At 48.7% G+C, this 19,276-nt stretch overlaps 2 protein-coding genes across 3 annotated transcripts; both read left to right on the top strand.

Annotated features, from left to right (window-relative positions):
* Positions 1-6: 6 nt before the first annotated feature.
* On the top strand, positions 7-4,755 carry Tmem205 (transmembrane protein 205). Its single transcript, XM_051197022.1, is given in 6 exon segments — positions 7-62; positions 65-135; positions 138-224; positions 1,228-1,336; positions 1,430-1,593; positions 4,412-4,755. Coding segments are annotated over 6 exon segments (768 nt in total). The 5' UTR covers positions 7-31; the 3' UTR covers positions 4,718-4,755.
* A 2,437-nt stretch (positions 4,756-7,192) lies between these two features.
* Positions 7,193-15,592, top strand: Rab3d (RAB3D, member RAS oncogene family). Of its 2 annotated transcripts, none has more exons than XM_051196835.1 (5): positions 7,193-7,366; positions 9,394-9,657; positions 10,292-10,410; positions 10,501-10,625; positions 13,646-15,592. In XM_051196835.1, the coding sequence occupies exons 2-5, from the start codon at positions 9,430-9,432 to the stop codon at positions 13,831-13,833; spliced, it is 660 nt and encodes a 219-aa protein (XP_051052792.1). In that variant the 5' UTR covers positions 7,193-7,366; positions 9,394-9,429; the 3' UTR covers positions 13,834-15,592. The 2 variants fall into 2 exon arrangements, with proteins under 2 accessions (XP_051052792.1, XP_051052791.1); XM_051196834.1 differs by having other exon boundaries at positions 9,373-9,657.
* Positions 15,593-19,276: the final 3,684 nt, after the last annotated feature.

The following is a 19,276-nucleotide window of genomic DNA, read 5'->3' as shown; positions in this document are numbered from 1 at the left end:
ATTGGCGCCTGAGCATCTTCGGTGTGACTGGATGAAGTTTGGAGAGGCGGGATGGCAGGATGATTCCGAAAGCCGACTGGGCAATCCCTAAGTGGGCGAGTCCAGAGGTGTCAGATGTGCAATCTTACTGGCTTCTGGCTGGCTGGGAGGTGGAGCAAGGCCTGTGGTGCGGAAGAAAATCCGGGAGGTGGCTGGAGAACCAGAACTGTACAGGAGCTGCCCCGGTTCGTTGTTCCCACCCCTGACTTCGGGTGCTCCAACGGTGGGGTCATGTAAAGGTTCTGGGGCTGCTTTGGGATGCTTCTATGATATCTTGGTTTTCTGGATGAGGGCTCTTGGTTGTCTTCAGAGCCAGGGTGATCCCTGAAGACCTAGGGATGCGAACTTGAGCTGCTGGGACTCAAGCTTTTGGGATTCTATAAGGAGAAGTTGATATTGGGGTCTAGAGAAAGCCTGAGATCTTTTGTTCAAGAATTTCGTTTGTTTTTGAGACAAAGTCTCATGTATCTCAGATTGGCCTCCAGCTCCTGATCCTGTCTATACTTCTTCGGTGCTGGAATGACAGAAAAGAGCCAATGCTTGTCTTATACAGAGCTGGAGCTGGAACACAGGGCTTCCTGCACTGGAGGCCAGCGCTCTGCCAGCTGAGTCACTTTCCCAGCTGAAGCCTAAGCTATTTGTTTGTTTTAAGATAGTCTCACCATATCTGATGCTGTCCTCAAATGCAGTGATTTTCCTGCATCACCCATATGTTGGGATTACAAGTGTGAGTCATCAGGCCAGCCTCTATGTTTTTAAATGCTTTTTGGAATGGAGCAGTGGCAGTCCCCTGTGTCAGTCTCCCAAGTGTTGGGATTTACAAGTGTGAGCTTCCACACTGGGCTGAGATTGCTTTGTTTATCATTACACACACACACACACACACACACACACACACACACTCACATGCACACTTTTTCTGCAAATGTTGGGAAGGGAGCGTGAGGCCAACACCAACCCAGTCTTCCATGTGAAAGCTACAATTCCAGCCCCGAGAGTGAGCTCAGATGAGTTGGCTGGGCTGAGGCTGTCCAGGGACTGCTTTGGGTGTTCACATTGCCATTTCCAGACTGTTTTCCCTGATCTCTTGTACCAGCATGAGGCTGGCCCTAAACATTCTCTGCCAGGTCTCAAAGATAGGGAGCAAAGGTTGAAGGTTAAGCTGCGTCACTGGTACCTCCTTCCCAGGGCCACAGGATGGAGGAAAGTGAGGATCCAGGAACCCTGATTAAAGTGGTCCACTTGCTGGTCTTGTCTGGTGCCTGGGGCATGCAGATGTGGGTGACCTTTGCCTCAGGTAGGGACCTCCAATCTGTTATTTAGGGTGGGAGCTGAATGGGAGGGGGACCTGGAAGTGTCCTGATGTGTGTTTGTGGCCCTCCAACCCCAGGCTTCCTGCTCTTCCGGAGCCTTCCTCGGCATACCTTCGGCCTAGTGCAGAGCAAGCTCTTCCCTGTCTACTTCCAAATCTCCTTGGGCTGTGCCCTCATCAACCTCTGCATCTTGGCTCCGCAGCGAGCCTGGATCCACCTCTCACTCTGGGAGGCCAGTCAGGTATGAGGGTTTGAGGGCCACCATTGTCTGCAGATTTGTCCTCAAGACTCCAGTGAGCACTTAGGAAGCCTTCATTTTATTTATTTTGTGTGTGTGTACATTCATGTGCACAATTGTGTAGAGACCAGGGGGGCCCATGTTTTGTCTTCCTCTTTCTACCTTATTTTTGTTCTTTTGAGACAGGGTCTCATTGTGTGACCCCTGTTATAGTGGAACTTACTCTACAGACCAGGCTGGCCTCAAGCTCACAGAGATCTGCCTGCCTCTCCCCCTGAGTGCTGGAATTAAAGGCGCTCACCACTCCACCTGGCTTTTGTTATTTGAGACAGGGTCTCTCATTGAACCTGAAGCTCACTAATTTGGTTAGACAAGCAATCTCCAGGGATCCTTCTATCTCTGTCTCCCCAGCACTGAGATTACAGACATGAGCCACTGTGCCTGTCTTTTTAACATGGGTGTTGTGGGATTGAACTCAGGTCTTCATGCTTGTGTGGCAAACACTGCTGATTCCATCTTCCCAGCCCCTTATTTGATGTTATTTTTCACAGTGCTGGGGATGAAACCCAGAGCCTTGCACATGCTAGGCATGCGCTCTATAGGTGCATTGTCTTGTCCTATATGGGTAGTGGTGTTGTTATTCCGAGACAGGGCTTTGAACTCAGTATGTGGAAGATGAGTTTGAACTTCTGGTCCTCCTGCCTCCTGAAATCACAGGCATGTTCTACCACACACAGACAGCCTACCAACTCAGACATCACCAACCCTCCAGTGGAAACATTTTTCTATTATTATTATTATTTTCTTTTTCTTTTGTTCTTTTTTTAAACAGGGTTTCTCTGTGTAGCCCTGGCTGTCCTGGAACTCACTCTGTATACCAGGCTGGCCTTGAACTCAGAAATCCACCTGCCTCTGCCTCCTGAGTGCTAGGATTAAAAGTGTACATTACCACTGCCCAGCTTTTACTGTTTTTCATTTGTTTATTGTCTGTGTGTAGGTATGTGCATGTATGTGTAGGTACCCTCAGAGACCAGAGGTGACAAATTCCCTTAGAACTGTAATTATAGACAGCTATGAGCTTCTCAAAGTAGGTGTTGGGAACTGAATTCTGTCCTCTGCAAGAGCAGTATGCTCTTTTAATTGCCATCTCTACATTCCCAAAGGTGTAGCCCAGGCTGGCCTCAAAATTGTGATTCTCCTGTTTCTACTTTTCAGGATATCCTGGTTTGTATCACTACAACTAGCTCAAGTGACATTATTTTAAAAGGGGAAATGAATTGCCTCTTATTTCTGGTAAAGACAAAGCTGGTCACTGGGTGTCCCTGAACAGTACATACAAGCCTGCATAGCTACCCCCTGGCAGCCCTCTCTGTATACAGCCTTATCTTCCCCATTGGCTCCTATTTCCTCTCTGTCCAATAGCTGGGCCTCCTGCCAAACTGGAGTGACTCAGCTGAGCTGAGGTTCTGACCTGAGTTCATTGTGCAAAAACTAGCCAGACTGGGAATTTGGGTTTCCCCACTCCCATCTACACATTCCCTCAGCCACAATGTAAGAGACAATTCTTGCAGTTCAGATTTCCTCATTTTTCCAAGCCTCTGCTCTTGAAGTTTTCAGATGTGGGCAGGTTGAGACTTGCTAGGTGTATCAAGAGTCATCTCTCAGTCTGGTGTGGTGGTACACACACCACACACTCATACACACACTCATCACCCCAGGATGGGGGAGGATGAGCCAGGGAGATTGCACAAGTTCAAGGCCAGCCCTGGCTACAGAGTGAGTTCCACTCCAGCCCAGGCAACTTAGTGAGACCTTGCCTCAAAGTGAAAAGAGCAGAGGCTGGGGGATAACTTGGGCAGAAAAGTGCTTCCTCCACAAACATGGGGACCTGAGTTTGAATCTTCAGCATCCATTCACACACCAAACAGAGGAGTCACCCGACATAGGGAGGTGGTGGGAATCGGGTGGAGACAGGCCATGAAGCTTATTGGCCAACCAGTCAGTCCAGCTGAATGAGGGAGTTCCAGGATCAACAAGAGACACCATCTCAAAAACCAAAGTGGATGGTTTAGCAGCAAATGCCTTTACTACCAATCCTGTGGCAATCTGAGTTGGGTCCCTAAGGATCTACAAGAAGGAAGGAGAGAAGTGACACCAGTCTGCACATAAACACCAAGGCATGTTATTACACACACACACACACACACACACACACACACACACACACACACGTAAATGCAATAGATTGTTTTGTTTTGTTTTTTAAGAAAAGGGGCTAAGTGGTGGTGACACAGGCCTTTAATCCTAGCACAGGGAGGCAGATCTCTGAGGTCAAGGACAGCCTGGTCTACAGAGTGAGTTCCAGGATGGATGGGGTAAGAAACCACACCCCCATCCCCCCAAAAATGGAAAAGCACAAAGGCAAGCTCTGGCCTCCACAGAAACACACATGTGCATCTGCAAACATATGTGCATAGACATGAACAAGTATACATACCACATATGCGCACAAATGAAAGAGCTCATAGGCAGAACACTTACCTTGTGACTAAGGCTTGAAGATCCATCCTATGCACTGCAAAGAACACGTTTTGTTTTGAACAAGAGGTTTTGGTGTTCAAGGAACAGCAGGCGAGCAGACTGTGCCCTGGGCCCAGGGAACATAAGAGAAAAAGCCATAGGTTCTTTCCTAGGGATTGCTACTTCAGGGTTCCCAGTCTGGGTGCAGGAACTCTCTAGGCTATGAGGATGTAGGCATCCCCTCTCTTGGGTCCCTCTATCCTCTCAGCCCCTCACCTTGCCTCCCCATCACTGCCCTCAGCTTGCTCTGCTGTTCTTGAGCCTCGCACTGTCCACCATCAACGCACATTGGCTAGAGGCCCGTACCACGGCTGTCATGTGGGCTCTGCAGACTGTGGAGAAAGATCAAGGCCTGGGGACAGAGGTGCCAGGCAGCCACCAGGGCCCTGACCCCTACCGCCAGCTGCGGGAGAAGGACCCCAAGTACAATGCTCTCCGCCAGAAATTCTTCTACTACCATGGCCTGTCTTCTCTCTGCAACCTGGGCTGCCTGCTGAGCAATGGGCTCTGCCTTGCTGGCCTTGCTTTGGGGCTCCAGAGCCTCTAATGTGGGCCCTGTGTCCCAATAAATGCTTCTTTGGGGATGGCTGTGGTCATTTTTCCACCCTGAGAGAAACCAGGTGTGGTGTGTGTGTGTGTGTGTGTGTGTGTGTGTGTGTGTGTGTCTAGCACTCAGAGTCTTAAGTTTCCATTCCTGTAGCGTGATGCTTCCCTAATAATGACCAGTTATTACCTGCTGTATACCTGGCCTTACTGTGTGTTATTGCAGTGACAAGCAGGTTACCAGCTCTCAGGCACAATCGTATTTCACATCCTACTGACATTGTAACTGGCATTGTGACTTATTTTGGCTGATGAGACGTGAGCAGAAGTGGCATGTGTTTACAAGACAGGAAAGAACTTGTTTCATCAATCCTGAGATGTGAATCTGGGCGAGTGGTACCCTGGAGACTTTGGGGGCTGCTTGTTTCTGAGAGTAACTCAGTTCTAGCTAATGCACCCACCTCAATTCATATGCATTGGAGCTTTGGAGACAGCTGTTCCCTTAAGTTCTGTGTGAGCAGAGAAGTTCAAGTTCCCCCCTCTCTCGCTCCCTCTCCCTTTCTCCCTCTCTCTTCCCTCTCTCTTCTCTCTCCCTCTCTTCTTCCCTCTCTCCTCTCTTTCCTCTCCCTCCCTCCCTCTCTCTCTCTCTCTCTCTGTGTGTGTGTGTGTGTGTGTGTGTGTGCATGTGTCTATGTGTGGTCCAGGTTGGCCTGAAACTCATGACAACTGCCTCAGCTTCTCATGTGCTAAGATTACATGTGTGAGGCACATCAGTCTGTATATTTTTGTTTTGAGACAGGTTCTCACTATGTAGTCAATCTGACTTGAAACTTACTATGTGGCTCAGACTAGCCCTAAATTTATGGCAGTCTTGCCCCAGCTTCCCAAGTACTAGTTATACATGCACACCATCTCACCTACATATACACACACTTTTGACACAGGGTCTTCTATAGCCTAGCCTGGCTTTAAACTTATACACCTGAATATGAACTTCAACTCCCAACGCTTTACCTTCCTCCGCCTCCCAAATGCTGGGATTACAGGTAAGCCACCATGCCTGAATTTCTTTTCTTTTTTTTTATATGTATTTATTAAATGTGTGTTATGTATGTGGAAGTCAGAGAACAACTTGTGGGAACTGGTTTTCCTTCTATGCTATAGGTCCCTGGAACCCTTGAGTCATCCTAGTGGCAAGTGCCCTTAGCCACTCATCCATTTTGATGGCCTCTCTATATTATTTTGAATTCCAGACCTTGCTGTGTGACCTCAGAGAAATATCTGCCTTTCTTTGATCCTTAGTTTTCTCATTTCAAAAATGTGTTTTAAGTACAGGAGCCCTGGAGAGTATTAACAGAGTAATCCAGCACCCCTTAGAGCAATGTGGGACCCGAGTGTGCCTGACATTCCTTAAGCCCTGCTCCTTCACTCCCAGCGCTGAAAAGAAAATGGGGGATGGTGAAGAGTGCTTGCTTAGTATTCACGAAGGCTTAGGCTCCTTTCCAGAACCACCTAAATTACACATGTTTTTTGCACACCTCCAATCCCAGACCTTGAGAGGTGGAGGCAGGAGGGTCAGTTTATTATTTATTCTTGACTACATAATGAGTTTCAGGCAAATGAACTAAATGAGACTTTGTCTGAAAAAAAATTTAATTTAAAATTTAATTTTACATGAGTGTTTTGCTTACAAGTATGTCTGTCCACTTGGTTCTTGTTGCCATACGAATAAGAAGGATGCAGGGTCATGTGCCCTGGAAATGGAATGGTTGCGAGCCACCATTTGAGTGCTGAGACTCAAACCCAGGTCCTCTGCAAGAACAAGTGCTTTTAAACACTGAACCATATCCCCAAAATTAAATAAATAAAAACAAAGACATGGCTACACACTTGACAGATGGGAAAACTGAGGTTCGGAGAGGTTAAATATGTCCTAGAAAGTGGAGGTGGGGCTAGAACCCAGCTGTTGAGGTTTTCCTCTTACCCAGAGTGCATAAAGACATTTTCTACTTGCATTTAGGGGAAAGGAGATGTATGTTTCTAGGCCCTTAAGGCCTTAAGGCCCTTCCCTGCTCCTGTCAGGACCCTCGCAATCTAGCCCCCACCCCACCCCTCTTGGGCCAGCCAACCGCGTGCTCTCATCTGATTGGCTCTGACTCAAGTCTTCGGGGAAAGCCCCTCCACGTTTATGCCCCGCCCATTTCTTGCTTGTCTGTGGATCGACTGCCGCCGTGGACACTTTACTACCAGGCCCACTCCCAAAATTCCCCGCCCACACTGGGCGCCTCTTAAGGCGGCCCCACACCTGTCAGGCTCCTCTCCGCCTGCAAGGCTTCACCCGCTCGGTTTAGGACTCTGGCTGTGTCCCTGTCCCCGACAGGCCACGCCTATCTCCCAGCTCCTTTTGCGGATTCCCCGCCCACCAGACCACGCCCACCTCCGGACGCCAACTCTCACGACAGCCCCGCCCCTACAGGCCCCACCCCCGCATCGCTCCTACTCTTACTGCAGCCTCGCCCCCTCCACCTGGGCGGAGCCGGCGCGGGATCCGGGTGTCAGTGCTGGCGGCGGTGGCTGCGGGGCGGGGGTCGCAGCCGTGTGCGGGCTGCAGCGACTTCGTGGGCGGATCCTGGTGTGCGAGGCGTGACCCGAGGTGAGGCCCAGAGCGAGTGCGCCAGCCCGCCCGCCGGTTCGCGCGTGCGCTATGACAGGGTTGGGCTGGGGTCCGCGCGAGGCGGGTCACACGCCCTAAGCGGCGCTGCTGGCTCTTTTAGGTTCCCCGTGCCCCACTGGCTTCGCGAGAGGCGGTGGCGAGGTGGGCGAGAAGCCCAGCCGGGGGCGAGCGAGGGCGCCATATGGTGAAGGGGGAGGCACCTGCTGGTGCATGCAGTGCAGTGACAGCTCCGATGCCAGCCTTGAGGACCGGAGACCCCTAGTCCTCCCGGAAGAGGAGCCGCGATGGGGCGGGGGCCAGGCTGAAGGCCCTGCCAAGCGGACGCCTTGCGGTCCCTCCTCAAACCCGTTCTCCCGGAACACAGGGTGGGGTTGGCATTTCCAAAGGGTTCTCTTTGGAAATGCACGGGGCAGAGAAACAGAAAACACCGAAAGCCTTTGAGAAAAACTTTAGCTTGGGCTTCCGAGAGCGACTTTAGACAGCTGAGGAAACTGAGCTTGGAAGGGCACCCTAGATTCGGATTTAACAGCATGCTGGAATGTGGGCAGATAGAAACAGCAAGCAATAGGGAGCTGGTGGGGTTTGTGATCACTGAGTGGCTAGGATAATTCTTTGGATTTGATGACTTTCATTCCTGTCTCTGTGGACCATGGCAGGGGTGAGTCAGCTTTGGCCAAGAAGGAGCCAGGCCCGTCCCCTTTGACAAATAATATGGCAATTACCCACTTGGAAGCCTAATTGGGGCTTTAAACTATGCTATATTTATAGAAATCTCCTTACCTTGGGGGCAGGGAAAGGGTTAAAGTGAACTTAAAGGGGAAAGGATAGGTATTCCAATGACAGGCACCAGCTAAGTCAATACCCAGTCCCTGATGGAGGGGGCCATGAGTCTAGTTGGCAGTCCCCCCCCTCCAGCTCACACCTTCACACCTGGCCATACCAGCTGCTTGTACTGGGCAAAGTTCACTCTATGGCCCTCACAACTTCCTCACCACCAGCCGCCCTGAGTTTTCACCCGTTACCTGACGTCTGACCTCAAGGCAAGAGATCAGAACCTTCTACTATAAAGGTTCAATTTTGCCTTTTTTTTTTTTTTTTTTTTTTTTTGAGACAGGTTCTTATGTAGCACAGTTTGGTATTAAATGTCCAATGGTAGCACAGGATGACCTTGAACTGCAGACTGTCCTGTTTCTACCTCCCTGGTGGTAGAATTATAGGTGTGCACATCACACCTGGTTTACAGGGTGCTGGGGCTGAAACCCGAAGGGAGAACTCCCCAGCCCTCAGTTTCACCTTTGTGTAAAGGTTAAATGGCAATCACAGCCTTCTTACTGCATCTTCCGTAAAAGGTGAGTGTTTTTCTGTTTTATGCACAGCTGTGTCCCTTCAGAGGCCAGTACCTGGTGCAGAGAAGGACTGAGCAAGGTTTGTGGATAAAACAATCATTAGGAAGATCATTTAGGGCTCCACACCTGTAATCCCAGTTCCAGAGGCAGGGAGCAGAGGTTTGAGGTTATTATCCACCACATGGGGAGTTTAAGGTCAGCCTGAGCTACATGAGACCTTTTCTAAAAGAATTTTTTAAAAAAAAGAAAAGAAGAAAAGAAAGAGGACTAACAGACGAGATGGCTCACCCGTTAGAGCAGGTATTGCTCTTTCAGAGAACCTGACTTAGATTCCTAAAGCACAGGTCAGGTAGCTCACAAACACCTGGCACTCCAGCCCAAGGTGAGGTACATACCTGTCACCCCCCCCCCCCATACATTTGACTGTAGAGGCAGGGGACTGGGAGTTAGAGGCCAGACTAGGCTCCAGAGTGAGACCTTGTTTCCTAAAATACAGGAAGAAAGAAACTAGGGCTAGAGGGTGGCTTTGCAGGCAAAGGCACTTGCTGCCCAGCCTGATGACCTGAGTTGGATCCCAGATGCACATGTTGGGAGAACTGACTCCTGAACCATTCAGTTGTTGGTACCTGCCCCTTGCAGGATTCCACTCTTTCCCATCAGGATTCCAGGCCTCCCCTTGAAGCAGATTCCACCAAGATGGCATCCGCTAGTGAGCCCCCTGCCAGCCCAAGGGATGCAGCCGACCAAAACTTTGACTACATGTTCAAACTGCTCTTGATCGGGAATAGCAGTGTGGGCAAGACCTCCTTCCTGTTCCGCTATGCTGATGATTCCTTCACCCCTGCCTTTGTGAGCACAGTGGGCATCGACTTCAAGGTCAAGACTGTCTACCGACATGACAAGAGGATCAAGCTGCAGATTTGGGTGGGTTGAGTGGCCCTGTAGAGAATTAAGGGGGCAGTCAATGGAGAGTCAGACCCTGAGTAACTAGTGAGGAAGAAGTTGGGGACCATCTTGGGGAGTCCCATGGGGGATGCCAGATTCAGAGCTATACCCTGTCCCTAGTCCAGCTGTTGATATCACCATGGCAACAAGAAGACCAGGTAACAGATCAAGATGGTGGTGGCCTAGGGCCCAGAAGGCTCTTCTCTGTGTCTGTTACAATGACGCTTGGAAAAAAGGTTAAAGTAGCTCATAAATGTGAGACAGCCCTGCACATTGGAGCCCATCCAGGGTAAAGCTGAGTCTGTTAATAGAGTTCTCCAGATGGCAACAACAGGCCTAGTGATACATGCCTGTAATGTCTCACATGAGGATGGACAGTGAAGACACAGTCATGCCTCCCTCATCAGACTGGGCCATGAGTGCAGACTGGTATTCCTCCAACCAGATTGGGTGTGAGGGCAGGACCATACCTCCCCATCAAATGGGGCCTGTGAAGGCAACACTACTCTTTTCCCAGATTGGACCACAAGGGCAGACCTGTGTCCCTTTCAGGGCCTTGTAGAGTCAGGTAGGGAGCAGATGGCTCCTAATTGACTCATTGCTATTTACCTAGGACACGGCAGGCCAGGAGCGCTACCGGACCATCACCACAGCCTACTACCGTGGAGCCATGGGCTTCCTACTCATGTATGACATTGCCAACCAGGAGTCCTTCACTGCTGTTCAGGACTGGTGAGTGCTGGCCAACCACTGACATGCCACAGGCCTTAGTTCTCCCCCTCCCCACCTTTAATCTCCCTCTCAATGTCCACAATTCCACAGGGCTACACAGATCAAGACCTATTCCTGGGACAATGCCCAGGTCATCCTTGTGGGGAACAAGTGTGACTTGGAGGATGAACGGGTCGTACCTGCTGAGGATGGCCAGAGACTCGCTGATGATCTTGGTTAGTGTTCAACCTGAGCCACAGGTCACATCTCCTTGCTCCTAACCCTCATCTTCACCCTTGAGTCCCAGTTCTACAGTGGTTAACTGAGGATCTGGTGGGGAGGGGGAATACCCAGTGTTGGGGCTGGGGAGATGGCTTGGTGGGTAAGTGAGTAAGAATGGTTTTGTGCAAATACGAGGCTCTGAGCTGTGGTCCCCAGCACCCACATAAAAGGCCAGACATGGACACACACACACACACACACACACACACACACACCTTCATGCCTATGACCCCAGCACTGTGGGGCTCTGAGACAAGGATTCCTGGGGCTTACTGGCTGCCTGGCTAGTTTAGGTCCAGTGAGAGATGCTGTCTCAAGGTAGTAAGTTGGGTGTGAGAAAGCAGGGCCCTGATGTCCTCCTCTGCCTCCAGAGTACTCATATACTCATATACCTGCACACACACAACACATGTATCCTAAGATAACCCTGATAGAACCAAAGAAAAAGACACTTAGAAGGCCTAGGCTGCATAGCAAGTTCTACATAGCAAGGCCACATAGTGAGAGTCTATCTAAAAAACAAAACAAAAACAAACACCCAAAAGTACAAAACAATAAAGAGAGAGAGAGAGAGAGAGAGAAGAGCCCAAACAAACAAAAGAAACAAAGAATTCAGATGTGTTGGGGGAAGTTGACATGTTGATAATAAAACATCATTATTTACCCAAGAAGACAGTAGAGTAGCAGGAATTTCAGCAAACTCCAAGAGCTAAGTTTGTGCATCCCATCATATTCACCATTGAGTCACTCAGCCCATGGCTTCTAAGCATTTACTCAGGGCTGAGCCTGTAGCTTAGCAATAGAGCCCCTGCCTAGAATCTCCCAATGAGGGGTCAGGGGAATGGCTCAGTGGTAGAGCCCCTGTCTCACCCTGGTTTCCAATCCTGCACCCCCAAAAAATAGCCCAATGTCTTCCTCACATATGCTTTGTATCAGGGACTGGGAGCTGCAGGAAGAATCATGCCTGCACCTGCCTTGGGCTGGTCCATCTAGTAGCAGAGAGGAGTATAAAGTGGAAATCAAGCACGTATCTAATCAGGATTACTTAATGCTAGAAACCAGGTGGATCTCACCCTGAGTTGGGGGCTGAGGGACAGCCTCACTTTGCACCATGCCGGCTTTGACCTTTCAGCAGTTCTTCTGCGACTTCTGAGTCCTAGGGTTACAAATGTGTACCGTCATGTCTAGCTAACACACACACCGAAAACAAAAGTCCTCATACTAAAAAAGTTACTTGCTTCGCAGCCAGGTGGTGGTGATGCAGGCCGTTAATCCCAGCACTTGGGAGACAAAGGCAGGTGGATCTCTGTGAGTTCAAAGCCAGCTTGATCTATAGAGCAAGGTCCAGGACAGCCAGGGCTACACAGAAACAAACAAATAAAAACACTTTTTAATTTTTAATGTCCCTTTAAAAATTATGTATGTGCCACAGTGCACAAGTGGATGTCAGAGGACAATTCCAGGAGTAGGTTTTTTCTTTCTGCTGTGTTTTCTAGGGATTGAACTAGTCACAGTCAGGCTTGCCTCTCTCTTTAAAACAGCGCCGGGGGTCAAACCCAGAGCCTTGTGTGGATCACACATTATATTTTTAAATTTTCTGACTTTGAAGCTCTGAAGTCAATGGTCTTCCTGCTTGGCCTCTGTAGTGCAGGGATCATGGGTTTGTACTGTGCCCTAATTTGATTATATTTGTATGTGCATGTGCAGGCCAGCAGACATGAGTGTCATCTTCAGGGGACATCCACCCTTTCTCTGGGACAGGGTCTCCCACTGGGCTAGGCTAGCTGGCCAGCAAGCTTCAGCACCTCCACCTCCCCAGCACTGGGATTACAAGCTTATTCTACCACACCTGGCTTTAAAAAAAAAAAAAAAATGAGTGCTGGGAATCTGAACCCAGGTCCTCATTCTTTTCCATCTGGGCCATCTCCATAGCCCCAGGACACTGTTTTAAATTTCACTTTTTAGTTTTATATTTTTTAGCAGGGGCAGATTTAGAGACAGGGTTTCTCTGTGTAGCCCTGGCTGTCCTGGAACTCATTCCGTAGACCAGGCTGGCCTTGAACTCAGAGATCCACCTGCCTCTGCCTTCTGAATCCTAGGATTAATGGTGTGTGCCCCCACTGCCTGGCTTCTCTTTTAAAGTGTGTATGGTGCTCTGCCTGCATGTGTATTAGTGCACCATTAGCACATTAGTCCCTGCAGAGGTCAGAAGAGGGCACCAGCTCCCTTGGGGCTGGAGTTAAAGATGGTTGTGAGTTGTTGTGTGGGTTCTGGGAATTGAACCCAGGTCCTCTGGAGGAACAACCAGTGCTCTTAATGGTTGACCTATCTCTCTAGCACCATTATTTATTTCGGGTGTGTGTGTGGCACAAGCACATGCATTTGTGTACACATACGTGCATGCACGCGCGCGTACACACACACACACACACACACAGACACCTGTGGCAGTCTGTCCTTCCATCTTGTATGTTCTAGGGATTGAACTCAAATCATCAGTCAAACTTGGCAACAAGTCCCTTTAGCACTGAGCCATCTGTCTCCTGAAGATTCTTAGCTAGGCATGGTGGTAAGCCTGTGATCACTGCACTCTGACAGCTGAGGCAGGAAGATTGCTGAGTCAGTAAACTATTTCAACATTGCTACAGAAGTGAAATTTGCCTCAGGACTTCAAAAGGGTTGAATGAGGCTGGGAAGGACCCTAGAATCATCCTACAGTCAGGCATAGAGTGCATACTTACCAACCCAAGGCTGCTTGATGAGATTTAAGTCATTGAAAGACCCTGTTTCAGAGAAAAAATGGTGATGTCAGCTGAAAAGCAAACACCCAAACACATGTACCCTGCCCCCCCCCACATGGGTCAGGCAGAAATGAGCTCAGAATACAGGTTTGAACAATTCTACTTTTTAAGTCCAGCTCCTTGGGACTCACATGACCATCGCAACTGTCCCCACCTTCTTTCTGTCCATCCAGGTTTTGAGTTCTTTGAGGCCAGTGCCAAGGAGAACGTGAATGTGAAGCAGGTGTTTGAGCGCCTGGTGGACATCATCTGTGAGAAGATGAACGAGTCCCTGGAACCCAGCTCAAGTGTAGGCAGCAATGGAAAAGGCCCAGCCCTTGGGGATACCCCAGCCCCCCAGCCTAGCAGCTGCAGCTGTTGAGGGTGGCCATGGACCTCCCCATGCCTGTCCACTCCTGCCTTTTCAAGGACTGCGGCCAAGGTGTGAGCCACAGGGGCCGTCTCCAAGCTCAGGGCACTCCTTCCCTCCTGTCCACGTTCCCCGCCTCCCACACAACTCCATCTCTGTTTCTCTCCATGTTGATATGCTCAGACAGTCCTGGCTAGAGCCCACACCCCCAGGCTCTGCTCAGCATTGTCTGAGGGTGTGGGACACCTGTGCAGGTGCTTACTGCTTCCCAAGGCTTTTTGATGGGGGTGGCTTTAGGAAGCATCACCATCTGTGAGTGATGGAGGGGACACTCCATGCCTTCTACCTTAGAACCACTTCCCAGGTGGATGCTCATTGTCCATATTGTTAGCAGAAGGTGTCCTCTGGTGTGGGTTGCTGTACAACTTAGCCCTGGCAGCCTCTTCAGCTCAGGTCCGCTGGTTTGGCCTTGAACCTGCCTGTGAACTGACTGCTAGCCAAGGATACAGGCAGGTCTGTTGTTTCTGTCTTCTGCTTCCCTGGCATCTACCTGAAAGCCTGTTTTCTGGTTACCCAAGGGACAGAGTCAGAACTATCCATGGCATTGATGACTCTCCAAAGTGCCTTCCAAGCTTCCCCTGAGTCCACATCACTGAATGTGGGTTAATCTACTCCGTCTCACACAGAAATAAATTTTGGAACAATCCAGGCTCTATCATAAAGGTGAGAAGTATCCCACCTTTAGCACTCCAACTCTCCATCACTTCACCTCAGAGCCAGGGGACTGAGGCTGCCCACCCAGGCCCCTGTCTGCCTGCCTGGTGGTGTTTTAAGCAAGAGCTTTACACATCTTACATCCTGTGTAGAGAAGGAAGTGGAGAAACAAGCCCACAAAGGGTATGCACTTGCCGGTCAGTTTCTGATGACAGGAGTTGGGCTCTCCATCTGAGGACTCTTGTAGAGACCCAGTGTCAGTGTCATCGCAGTCGTTAGTGGCCCAGGGACACTTTGGGGTTATGGGGAAGGTCAGGGAGACGGCATCAGTGGGTACCTCCCAATGCTTTTGTTTGTACTTTACAGGAGCAGCAGGAATTTCAGTGAACTGGGGATAGGCTGAGGGTTGTCACTGTTGTCTCTACAAAGCTTGGGACTGAACCCATAGGATTCCAGTTCTCTCCAGCTAGGAGACCCTTCCTACCCACTGACCAAACTCCCCTAAATATCATTTGTTCTCATGATTCAGGCAGCCCAGCCTGAAGCCCAGATCCCTGATTTTACATCAGGGGAATCTAATCTTTCAGTCCCTTAGCCAAAATGACTATTGCAGCCCACCAAGCTCCCTTTCTTACCAGGATATGCATGAGTTATGTTCCTGGCTCAGGTTCCAGTGTACCTCTAGCCCTGCCCACCGCTGTTCTTAAGGCATCTGGATGAAGCTGTCTTTGTACAAATTGGATGAAAGGGAGTGGATCAGTGGATCATTTTAGCAAAGTGAGAGCATCTGAACACTTGGAGGGAAGAGGCAAGTTTTTAATGTTGCTTTATCATTATCATTAAATAGTCAAAACAACTAACATTAACTTCTTGAGAGTCAACAACCTGCTGGGTGTGGTGGCATACACTTTTAATCCCAGCACTGGGAGGCAGAAGCAGACAATCTGAGTTCGAGGCCAGCCTGGACTAGAGAACAAGTTCTATGACAGCCAGGGCTATACAGAGAGAAACCCTGTCTCAAAAAACCAAAGAGAGAGACAGACCCTGTCTCAAACAAATAAAGACCAAAAAAAAAAAAAAAAAAGAAAAGAAAAGAAAAAGAAAAACAATAAAATATAATAATTCAATAGTGTCTGGAACTGGGGCTCAGTTGCTAGTGTTTGCCTAATGTGTTGCACAAGGCCCTGGGTTGAAGGCCTAGCACCACACACTAAGCATGTGGTCCAGGGATGCCATCCTAGTGGAGTCAGGAGTTAAGATTACCATCTAGGATGCTGAGGCTAGCTTGGAGCTATGTAAGACTGTCTCAGAAAAGAAAAAGACCTTTAGCCCTGTCAGAGTCTGTCGCCCAGTCTGTTGTTCTAAGCTACTGCTCAGCATGGTGGTGGGCCAGTTTGCCCTTATCTTTGGTTGTTCCTGACATTTCCTGTAACAGAATCACCTTTGGTGTCCCAGTGATGTGAGAGGCTCCCTCAGTTCTATTCAAATAGCTGCAGAGGAAGCTGCCTTGTGGTTTTCATACAACTGGAGATGAGGCCGGCAGGATGGCTCGTCTGATGAGGTCACTTGCTGCCAAGCCTGATGACCTAAGTTAGATTCAGGGATCCATGAGATAGAAGAAGTGATCCATCCCTTCAAGTCATCCTCTGACCTCACATGAGGGTATACACACTCATGTAGTCAATGTAAAAAAATATTTGAAACTGAATAATGTGAAAACTTTGTTTCTTCAACTAATTAGGGAAAATTTGAACTTTTTGATTCCGCCAGTAGCTTTTATCAAGGATGGGTGATTGGGTCACTAGTGAACAGAGGCTGCCATCTGTGCAGATGGCCAAGGGACATGGGGCCCTGTTGAGTATATACATAGAAACTACACTGACAACCCCGGGGGACCTGGGAATGAAGGTTTCTGGGCTGCAGGAGAAGGCAGAAAGCAGCCAGCCTCAGGGAGAAATGGCCATGGCTGCTATGGTTTGCTGGTCTATGATTTTAGGTTTGGTTTTTGGTTTTCTTGTTGGAGGGGGGTGTCTCATGCTGTAGCCTGGCTGGCCTGGAACTCTATGTAGACCAGGCTGGCCTTGAACTCCCAGAGGGCCACCTGCCTCTGCCTCCCTAGCACTGGAATTAGAGGCGGGCGCCACTATGCCCAGCTGACTCTCCTGTCTCCTACATGGTGAAATTATAGGCTGTATCACCAAACCTTTGATGAAGTACTGGGGATGCAGCCCAGAACTTCTTGTATGCTAGGCAAGCGCTCTACCAACTGGGCGTTGGCTGTTTTCAAGCAAAGATTCTGCTCCTGGCTCCCCTCTAGCAATTCAACTCTGCTCTGCTGTTCATATCCCTCAAATCTGATGTCCAGTCTGGCGAAAATGTGTCCTTTTTCCAGTGTGATGAAATGATGCCATTATGAGACCCCATGCTTTTATTAGTTAAGCCCACTGCAAAGCCAATGGGGTTTTTTGTGGTGCACAGAGCCCAATCAGGCCTGGGGCTGTTTCTAGCCAGGCCACAGCCACTTCCCTGGCTCTAGGTCTCACTTTGTGGGCTGGCAAGATAACTCAGTGGGTATTTGCCTCCGAGTCTGGTGAACCAAGTTTGATTCCTAGTGGAAGTCAGATTCATACAAGTTGTCCTCTTGTCTTAGGGTTTCTATTGCTGAAACGAAACACCATAACCAAAATGGAAGTTGAGAAGGAAAGGGTTTATTTGGCTAACACTTCCACATTGTAGTCCATCATTGCAGGAATCTAGGACAGGAATTCAAGAAGGGGAGGTACACAGAGGAGGAGCTGATGCAGGGACCACGGAGGGGTGCTACTTTGGCTTTTACATGGCTTGCTCAGCCTGCTTTGTTATAGAACCCAGGACCACCAGCCCAGGGTTGGAAACCACCCATGATGAGCTGGGTCCTTCCCATCAATCACTAATTAAGACAATGCTCTACAGCCAGATCTTATGGAGGCATTTTCTCAATTGCAGTTCCCTTGTTTAGATGACTCTAGCTGTGTCAAGTTGACATAAAATGAGCTCCACGTGTATGTTGTGGTTCATTTGCCCATCCCACCCCTAAAGATAAGTGTATAAAACTCCCCTTTTAAAGAATTGTTTTATTTTGTTTATGATTGTTTTACTTATATTATTGTGCACCACTTGCATGTTTGGGGCCTGTAGAGGTCAGAAGAGGTCATTGGATGCTCTGGAATTAGATTATGGATGGTTGTAGGCTGAGTGTGACACTCAGGTGCTGGGTACTGAACCCAGGTCCTCATCAAGAGCCACAAGTACAGGGCTGGAGATAAGACTTGGCATTTAAGCACTTGTTACTCTTGCAGAAGACCTAAGTTCATTTCCTAGCACGTACATGATGACTACAACATCCATAACTCCAGTTACATTTTAAGTTTTAATTACTGCACCTAAGAGATCCATGAAACAAAAATGCCTCTAACCTGTAAGCTCCTTGCCCAGGACAAATATTTCCTAAAAGGCTGGGGGCTATTGTTTAAGGGAGATAACAAGCCACATGTTTTCACTCCCCTAAACAAGTTTGTTTGACCCATCTGCACCAGATATGTGTGATCACATGCAAGAAGCAGGTATGTTAGGATATATGCCTGCTCCTGGTTGGACCTGATGGGAATAAGGTTTGGGTGTTGCCTTTTTAAGCCTCTGCAAGGTGTGACTCACAGCCATTTTCTGTCTCGACAAACAAAAAAGCACTGACTCCTCTTCCAGAGGACCCAGGTTCAATTCCCAGCACCACATGGCAGCTCCCAACCACAACTTTAGCTCTGGTCTCCCTAGGCACCAAGCACATAAGTGGTACACAGACCTACATGCATGCAAACACCCATACACCTAAAATAAAATAAAGAAAGGAAAAGAAATACTAAGTACACCGCATCTATGGGCCTAGCATGGCATAGTGTTCCATTAACAACCAATAATGAGCCAGCCAGTGGTGGCACACTTCTGGGACCATGGAGGCAAAGAGGAAGCCGTCACTGTAGGAGGCTGGGGGTGCAGGCTCTGCAGGTCTCAATGCCTGCTCTTTCAGCCTGGAATCTCCAAGCCTGCTTCCTAAGTTTCTCAGGACATCTTTGTTCCACCTTTGCTGTGCACTCTTACCTTACATCTGCCCAGTTAGTTTTCATGTTCTAGTTCTTGTGATGTAAGCATGCTAAGGGAAAAGGACAGTCTTACTTATAGTCAGTCTTCCTTCAAGAGAGGAAATGTAGCCTGAGTACTATTATCTTGCCTCCTATCTAGATTGAGAAATGTAATGGGAATTGACAGATAATAAATCTGAAGAATGGGGTCAAGGAATGTTTAAAGGAAATACTGGAAGCTATACCCACAGGGAGCCCAAATCCTCCACAACTCACAGTTGTCATGTGGTGCATGAATTTGATCCCAGCACTCGGGAGGTAGAGGCAGGTGGATCTCTGTGAGTTTGAGGCCAGCCTGGTCAACAGAACGAGTTCCAGGACAGGCTCCAAAGCAGTACAGAGAAACCCCATCTCAACAAACCAAAATAAAGTTTACTAACTTCTTTGGCAGGTAAGGTTTAATATATATATATATATATATATATATATATATATATATATATAGTTATAGTTATATAGCTATATGTATGTGGAATATATATATATGAACTACATATATCAACTATACATATAAACTATATGTATGGAAATATATGCACATATGTGTGTATATATACAGATGTATG

Source organism: Phodopus roborovskii, unplaced genomic scaffold, assembly GCF_943737965.1.
Source record: "Phodopus roborovskii unplaced genomic scaffold, PHOROB, whole genome shotgun sequence".
In the NCBI taxonomy this organism is placed as follows: domain Eukaryota; kingdom Metazoa; phylum Chordata; class Mammalia; order Rodentia; family Cricetidae; genus Phodopus; species Phodopus roborovskii.
Note: the sequence above shows the minus strand (reverse complement) of the source record. Positions and strands in the feature narration are given on the sequence as shown.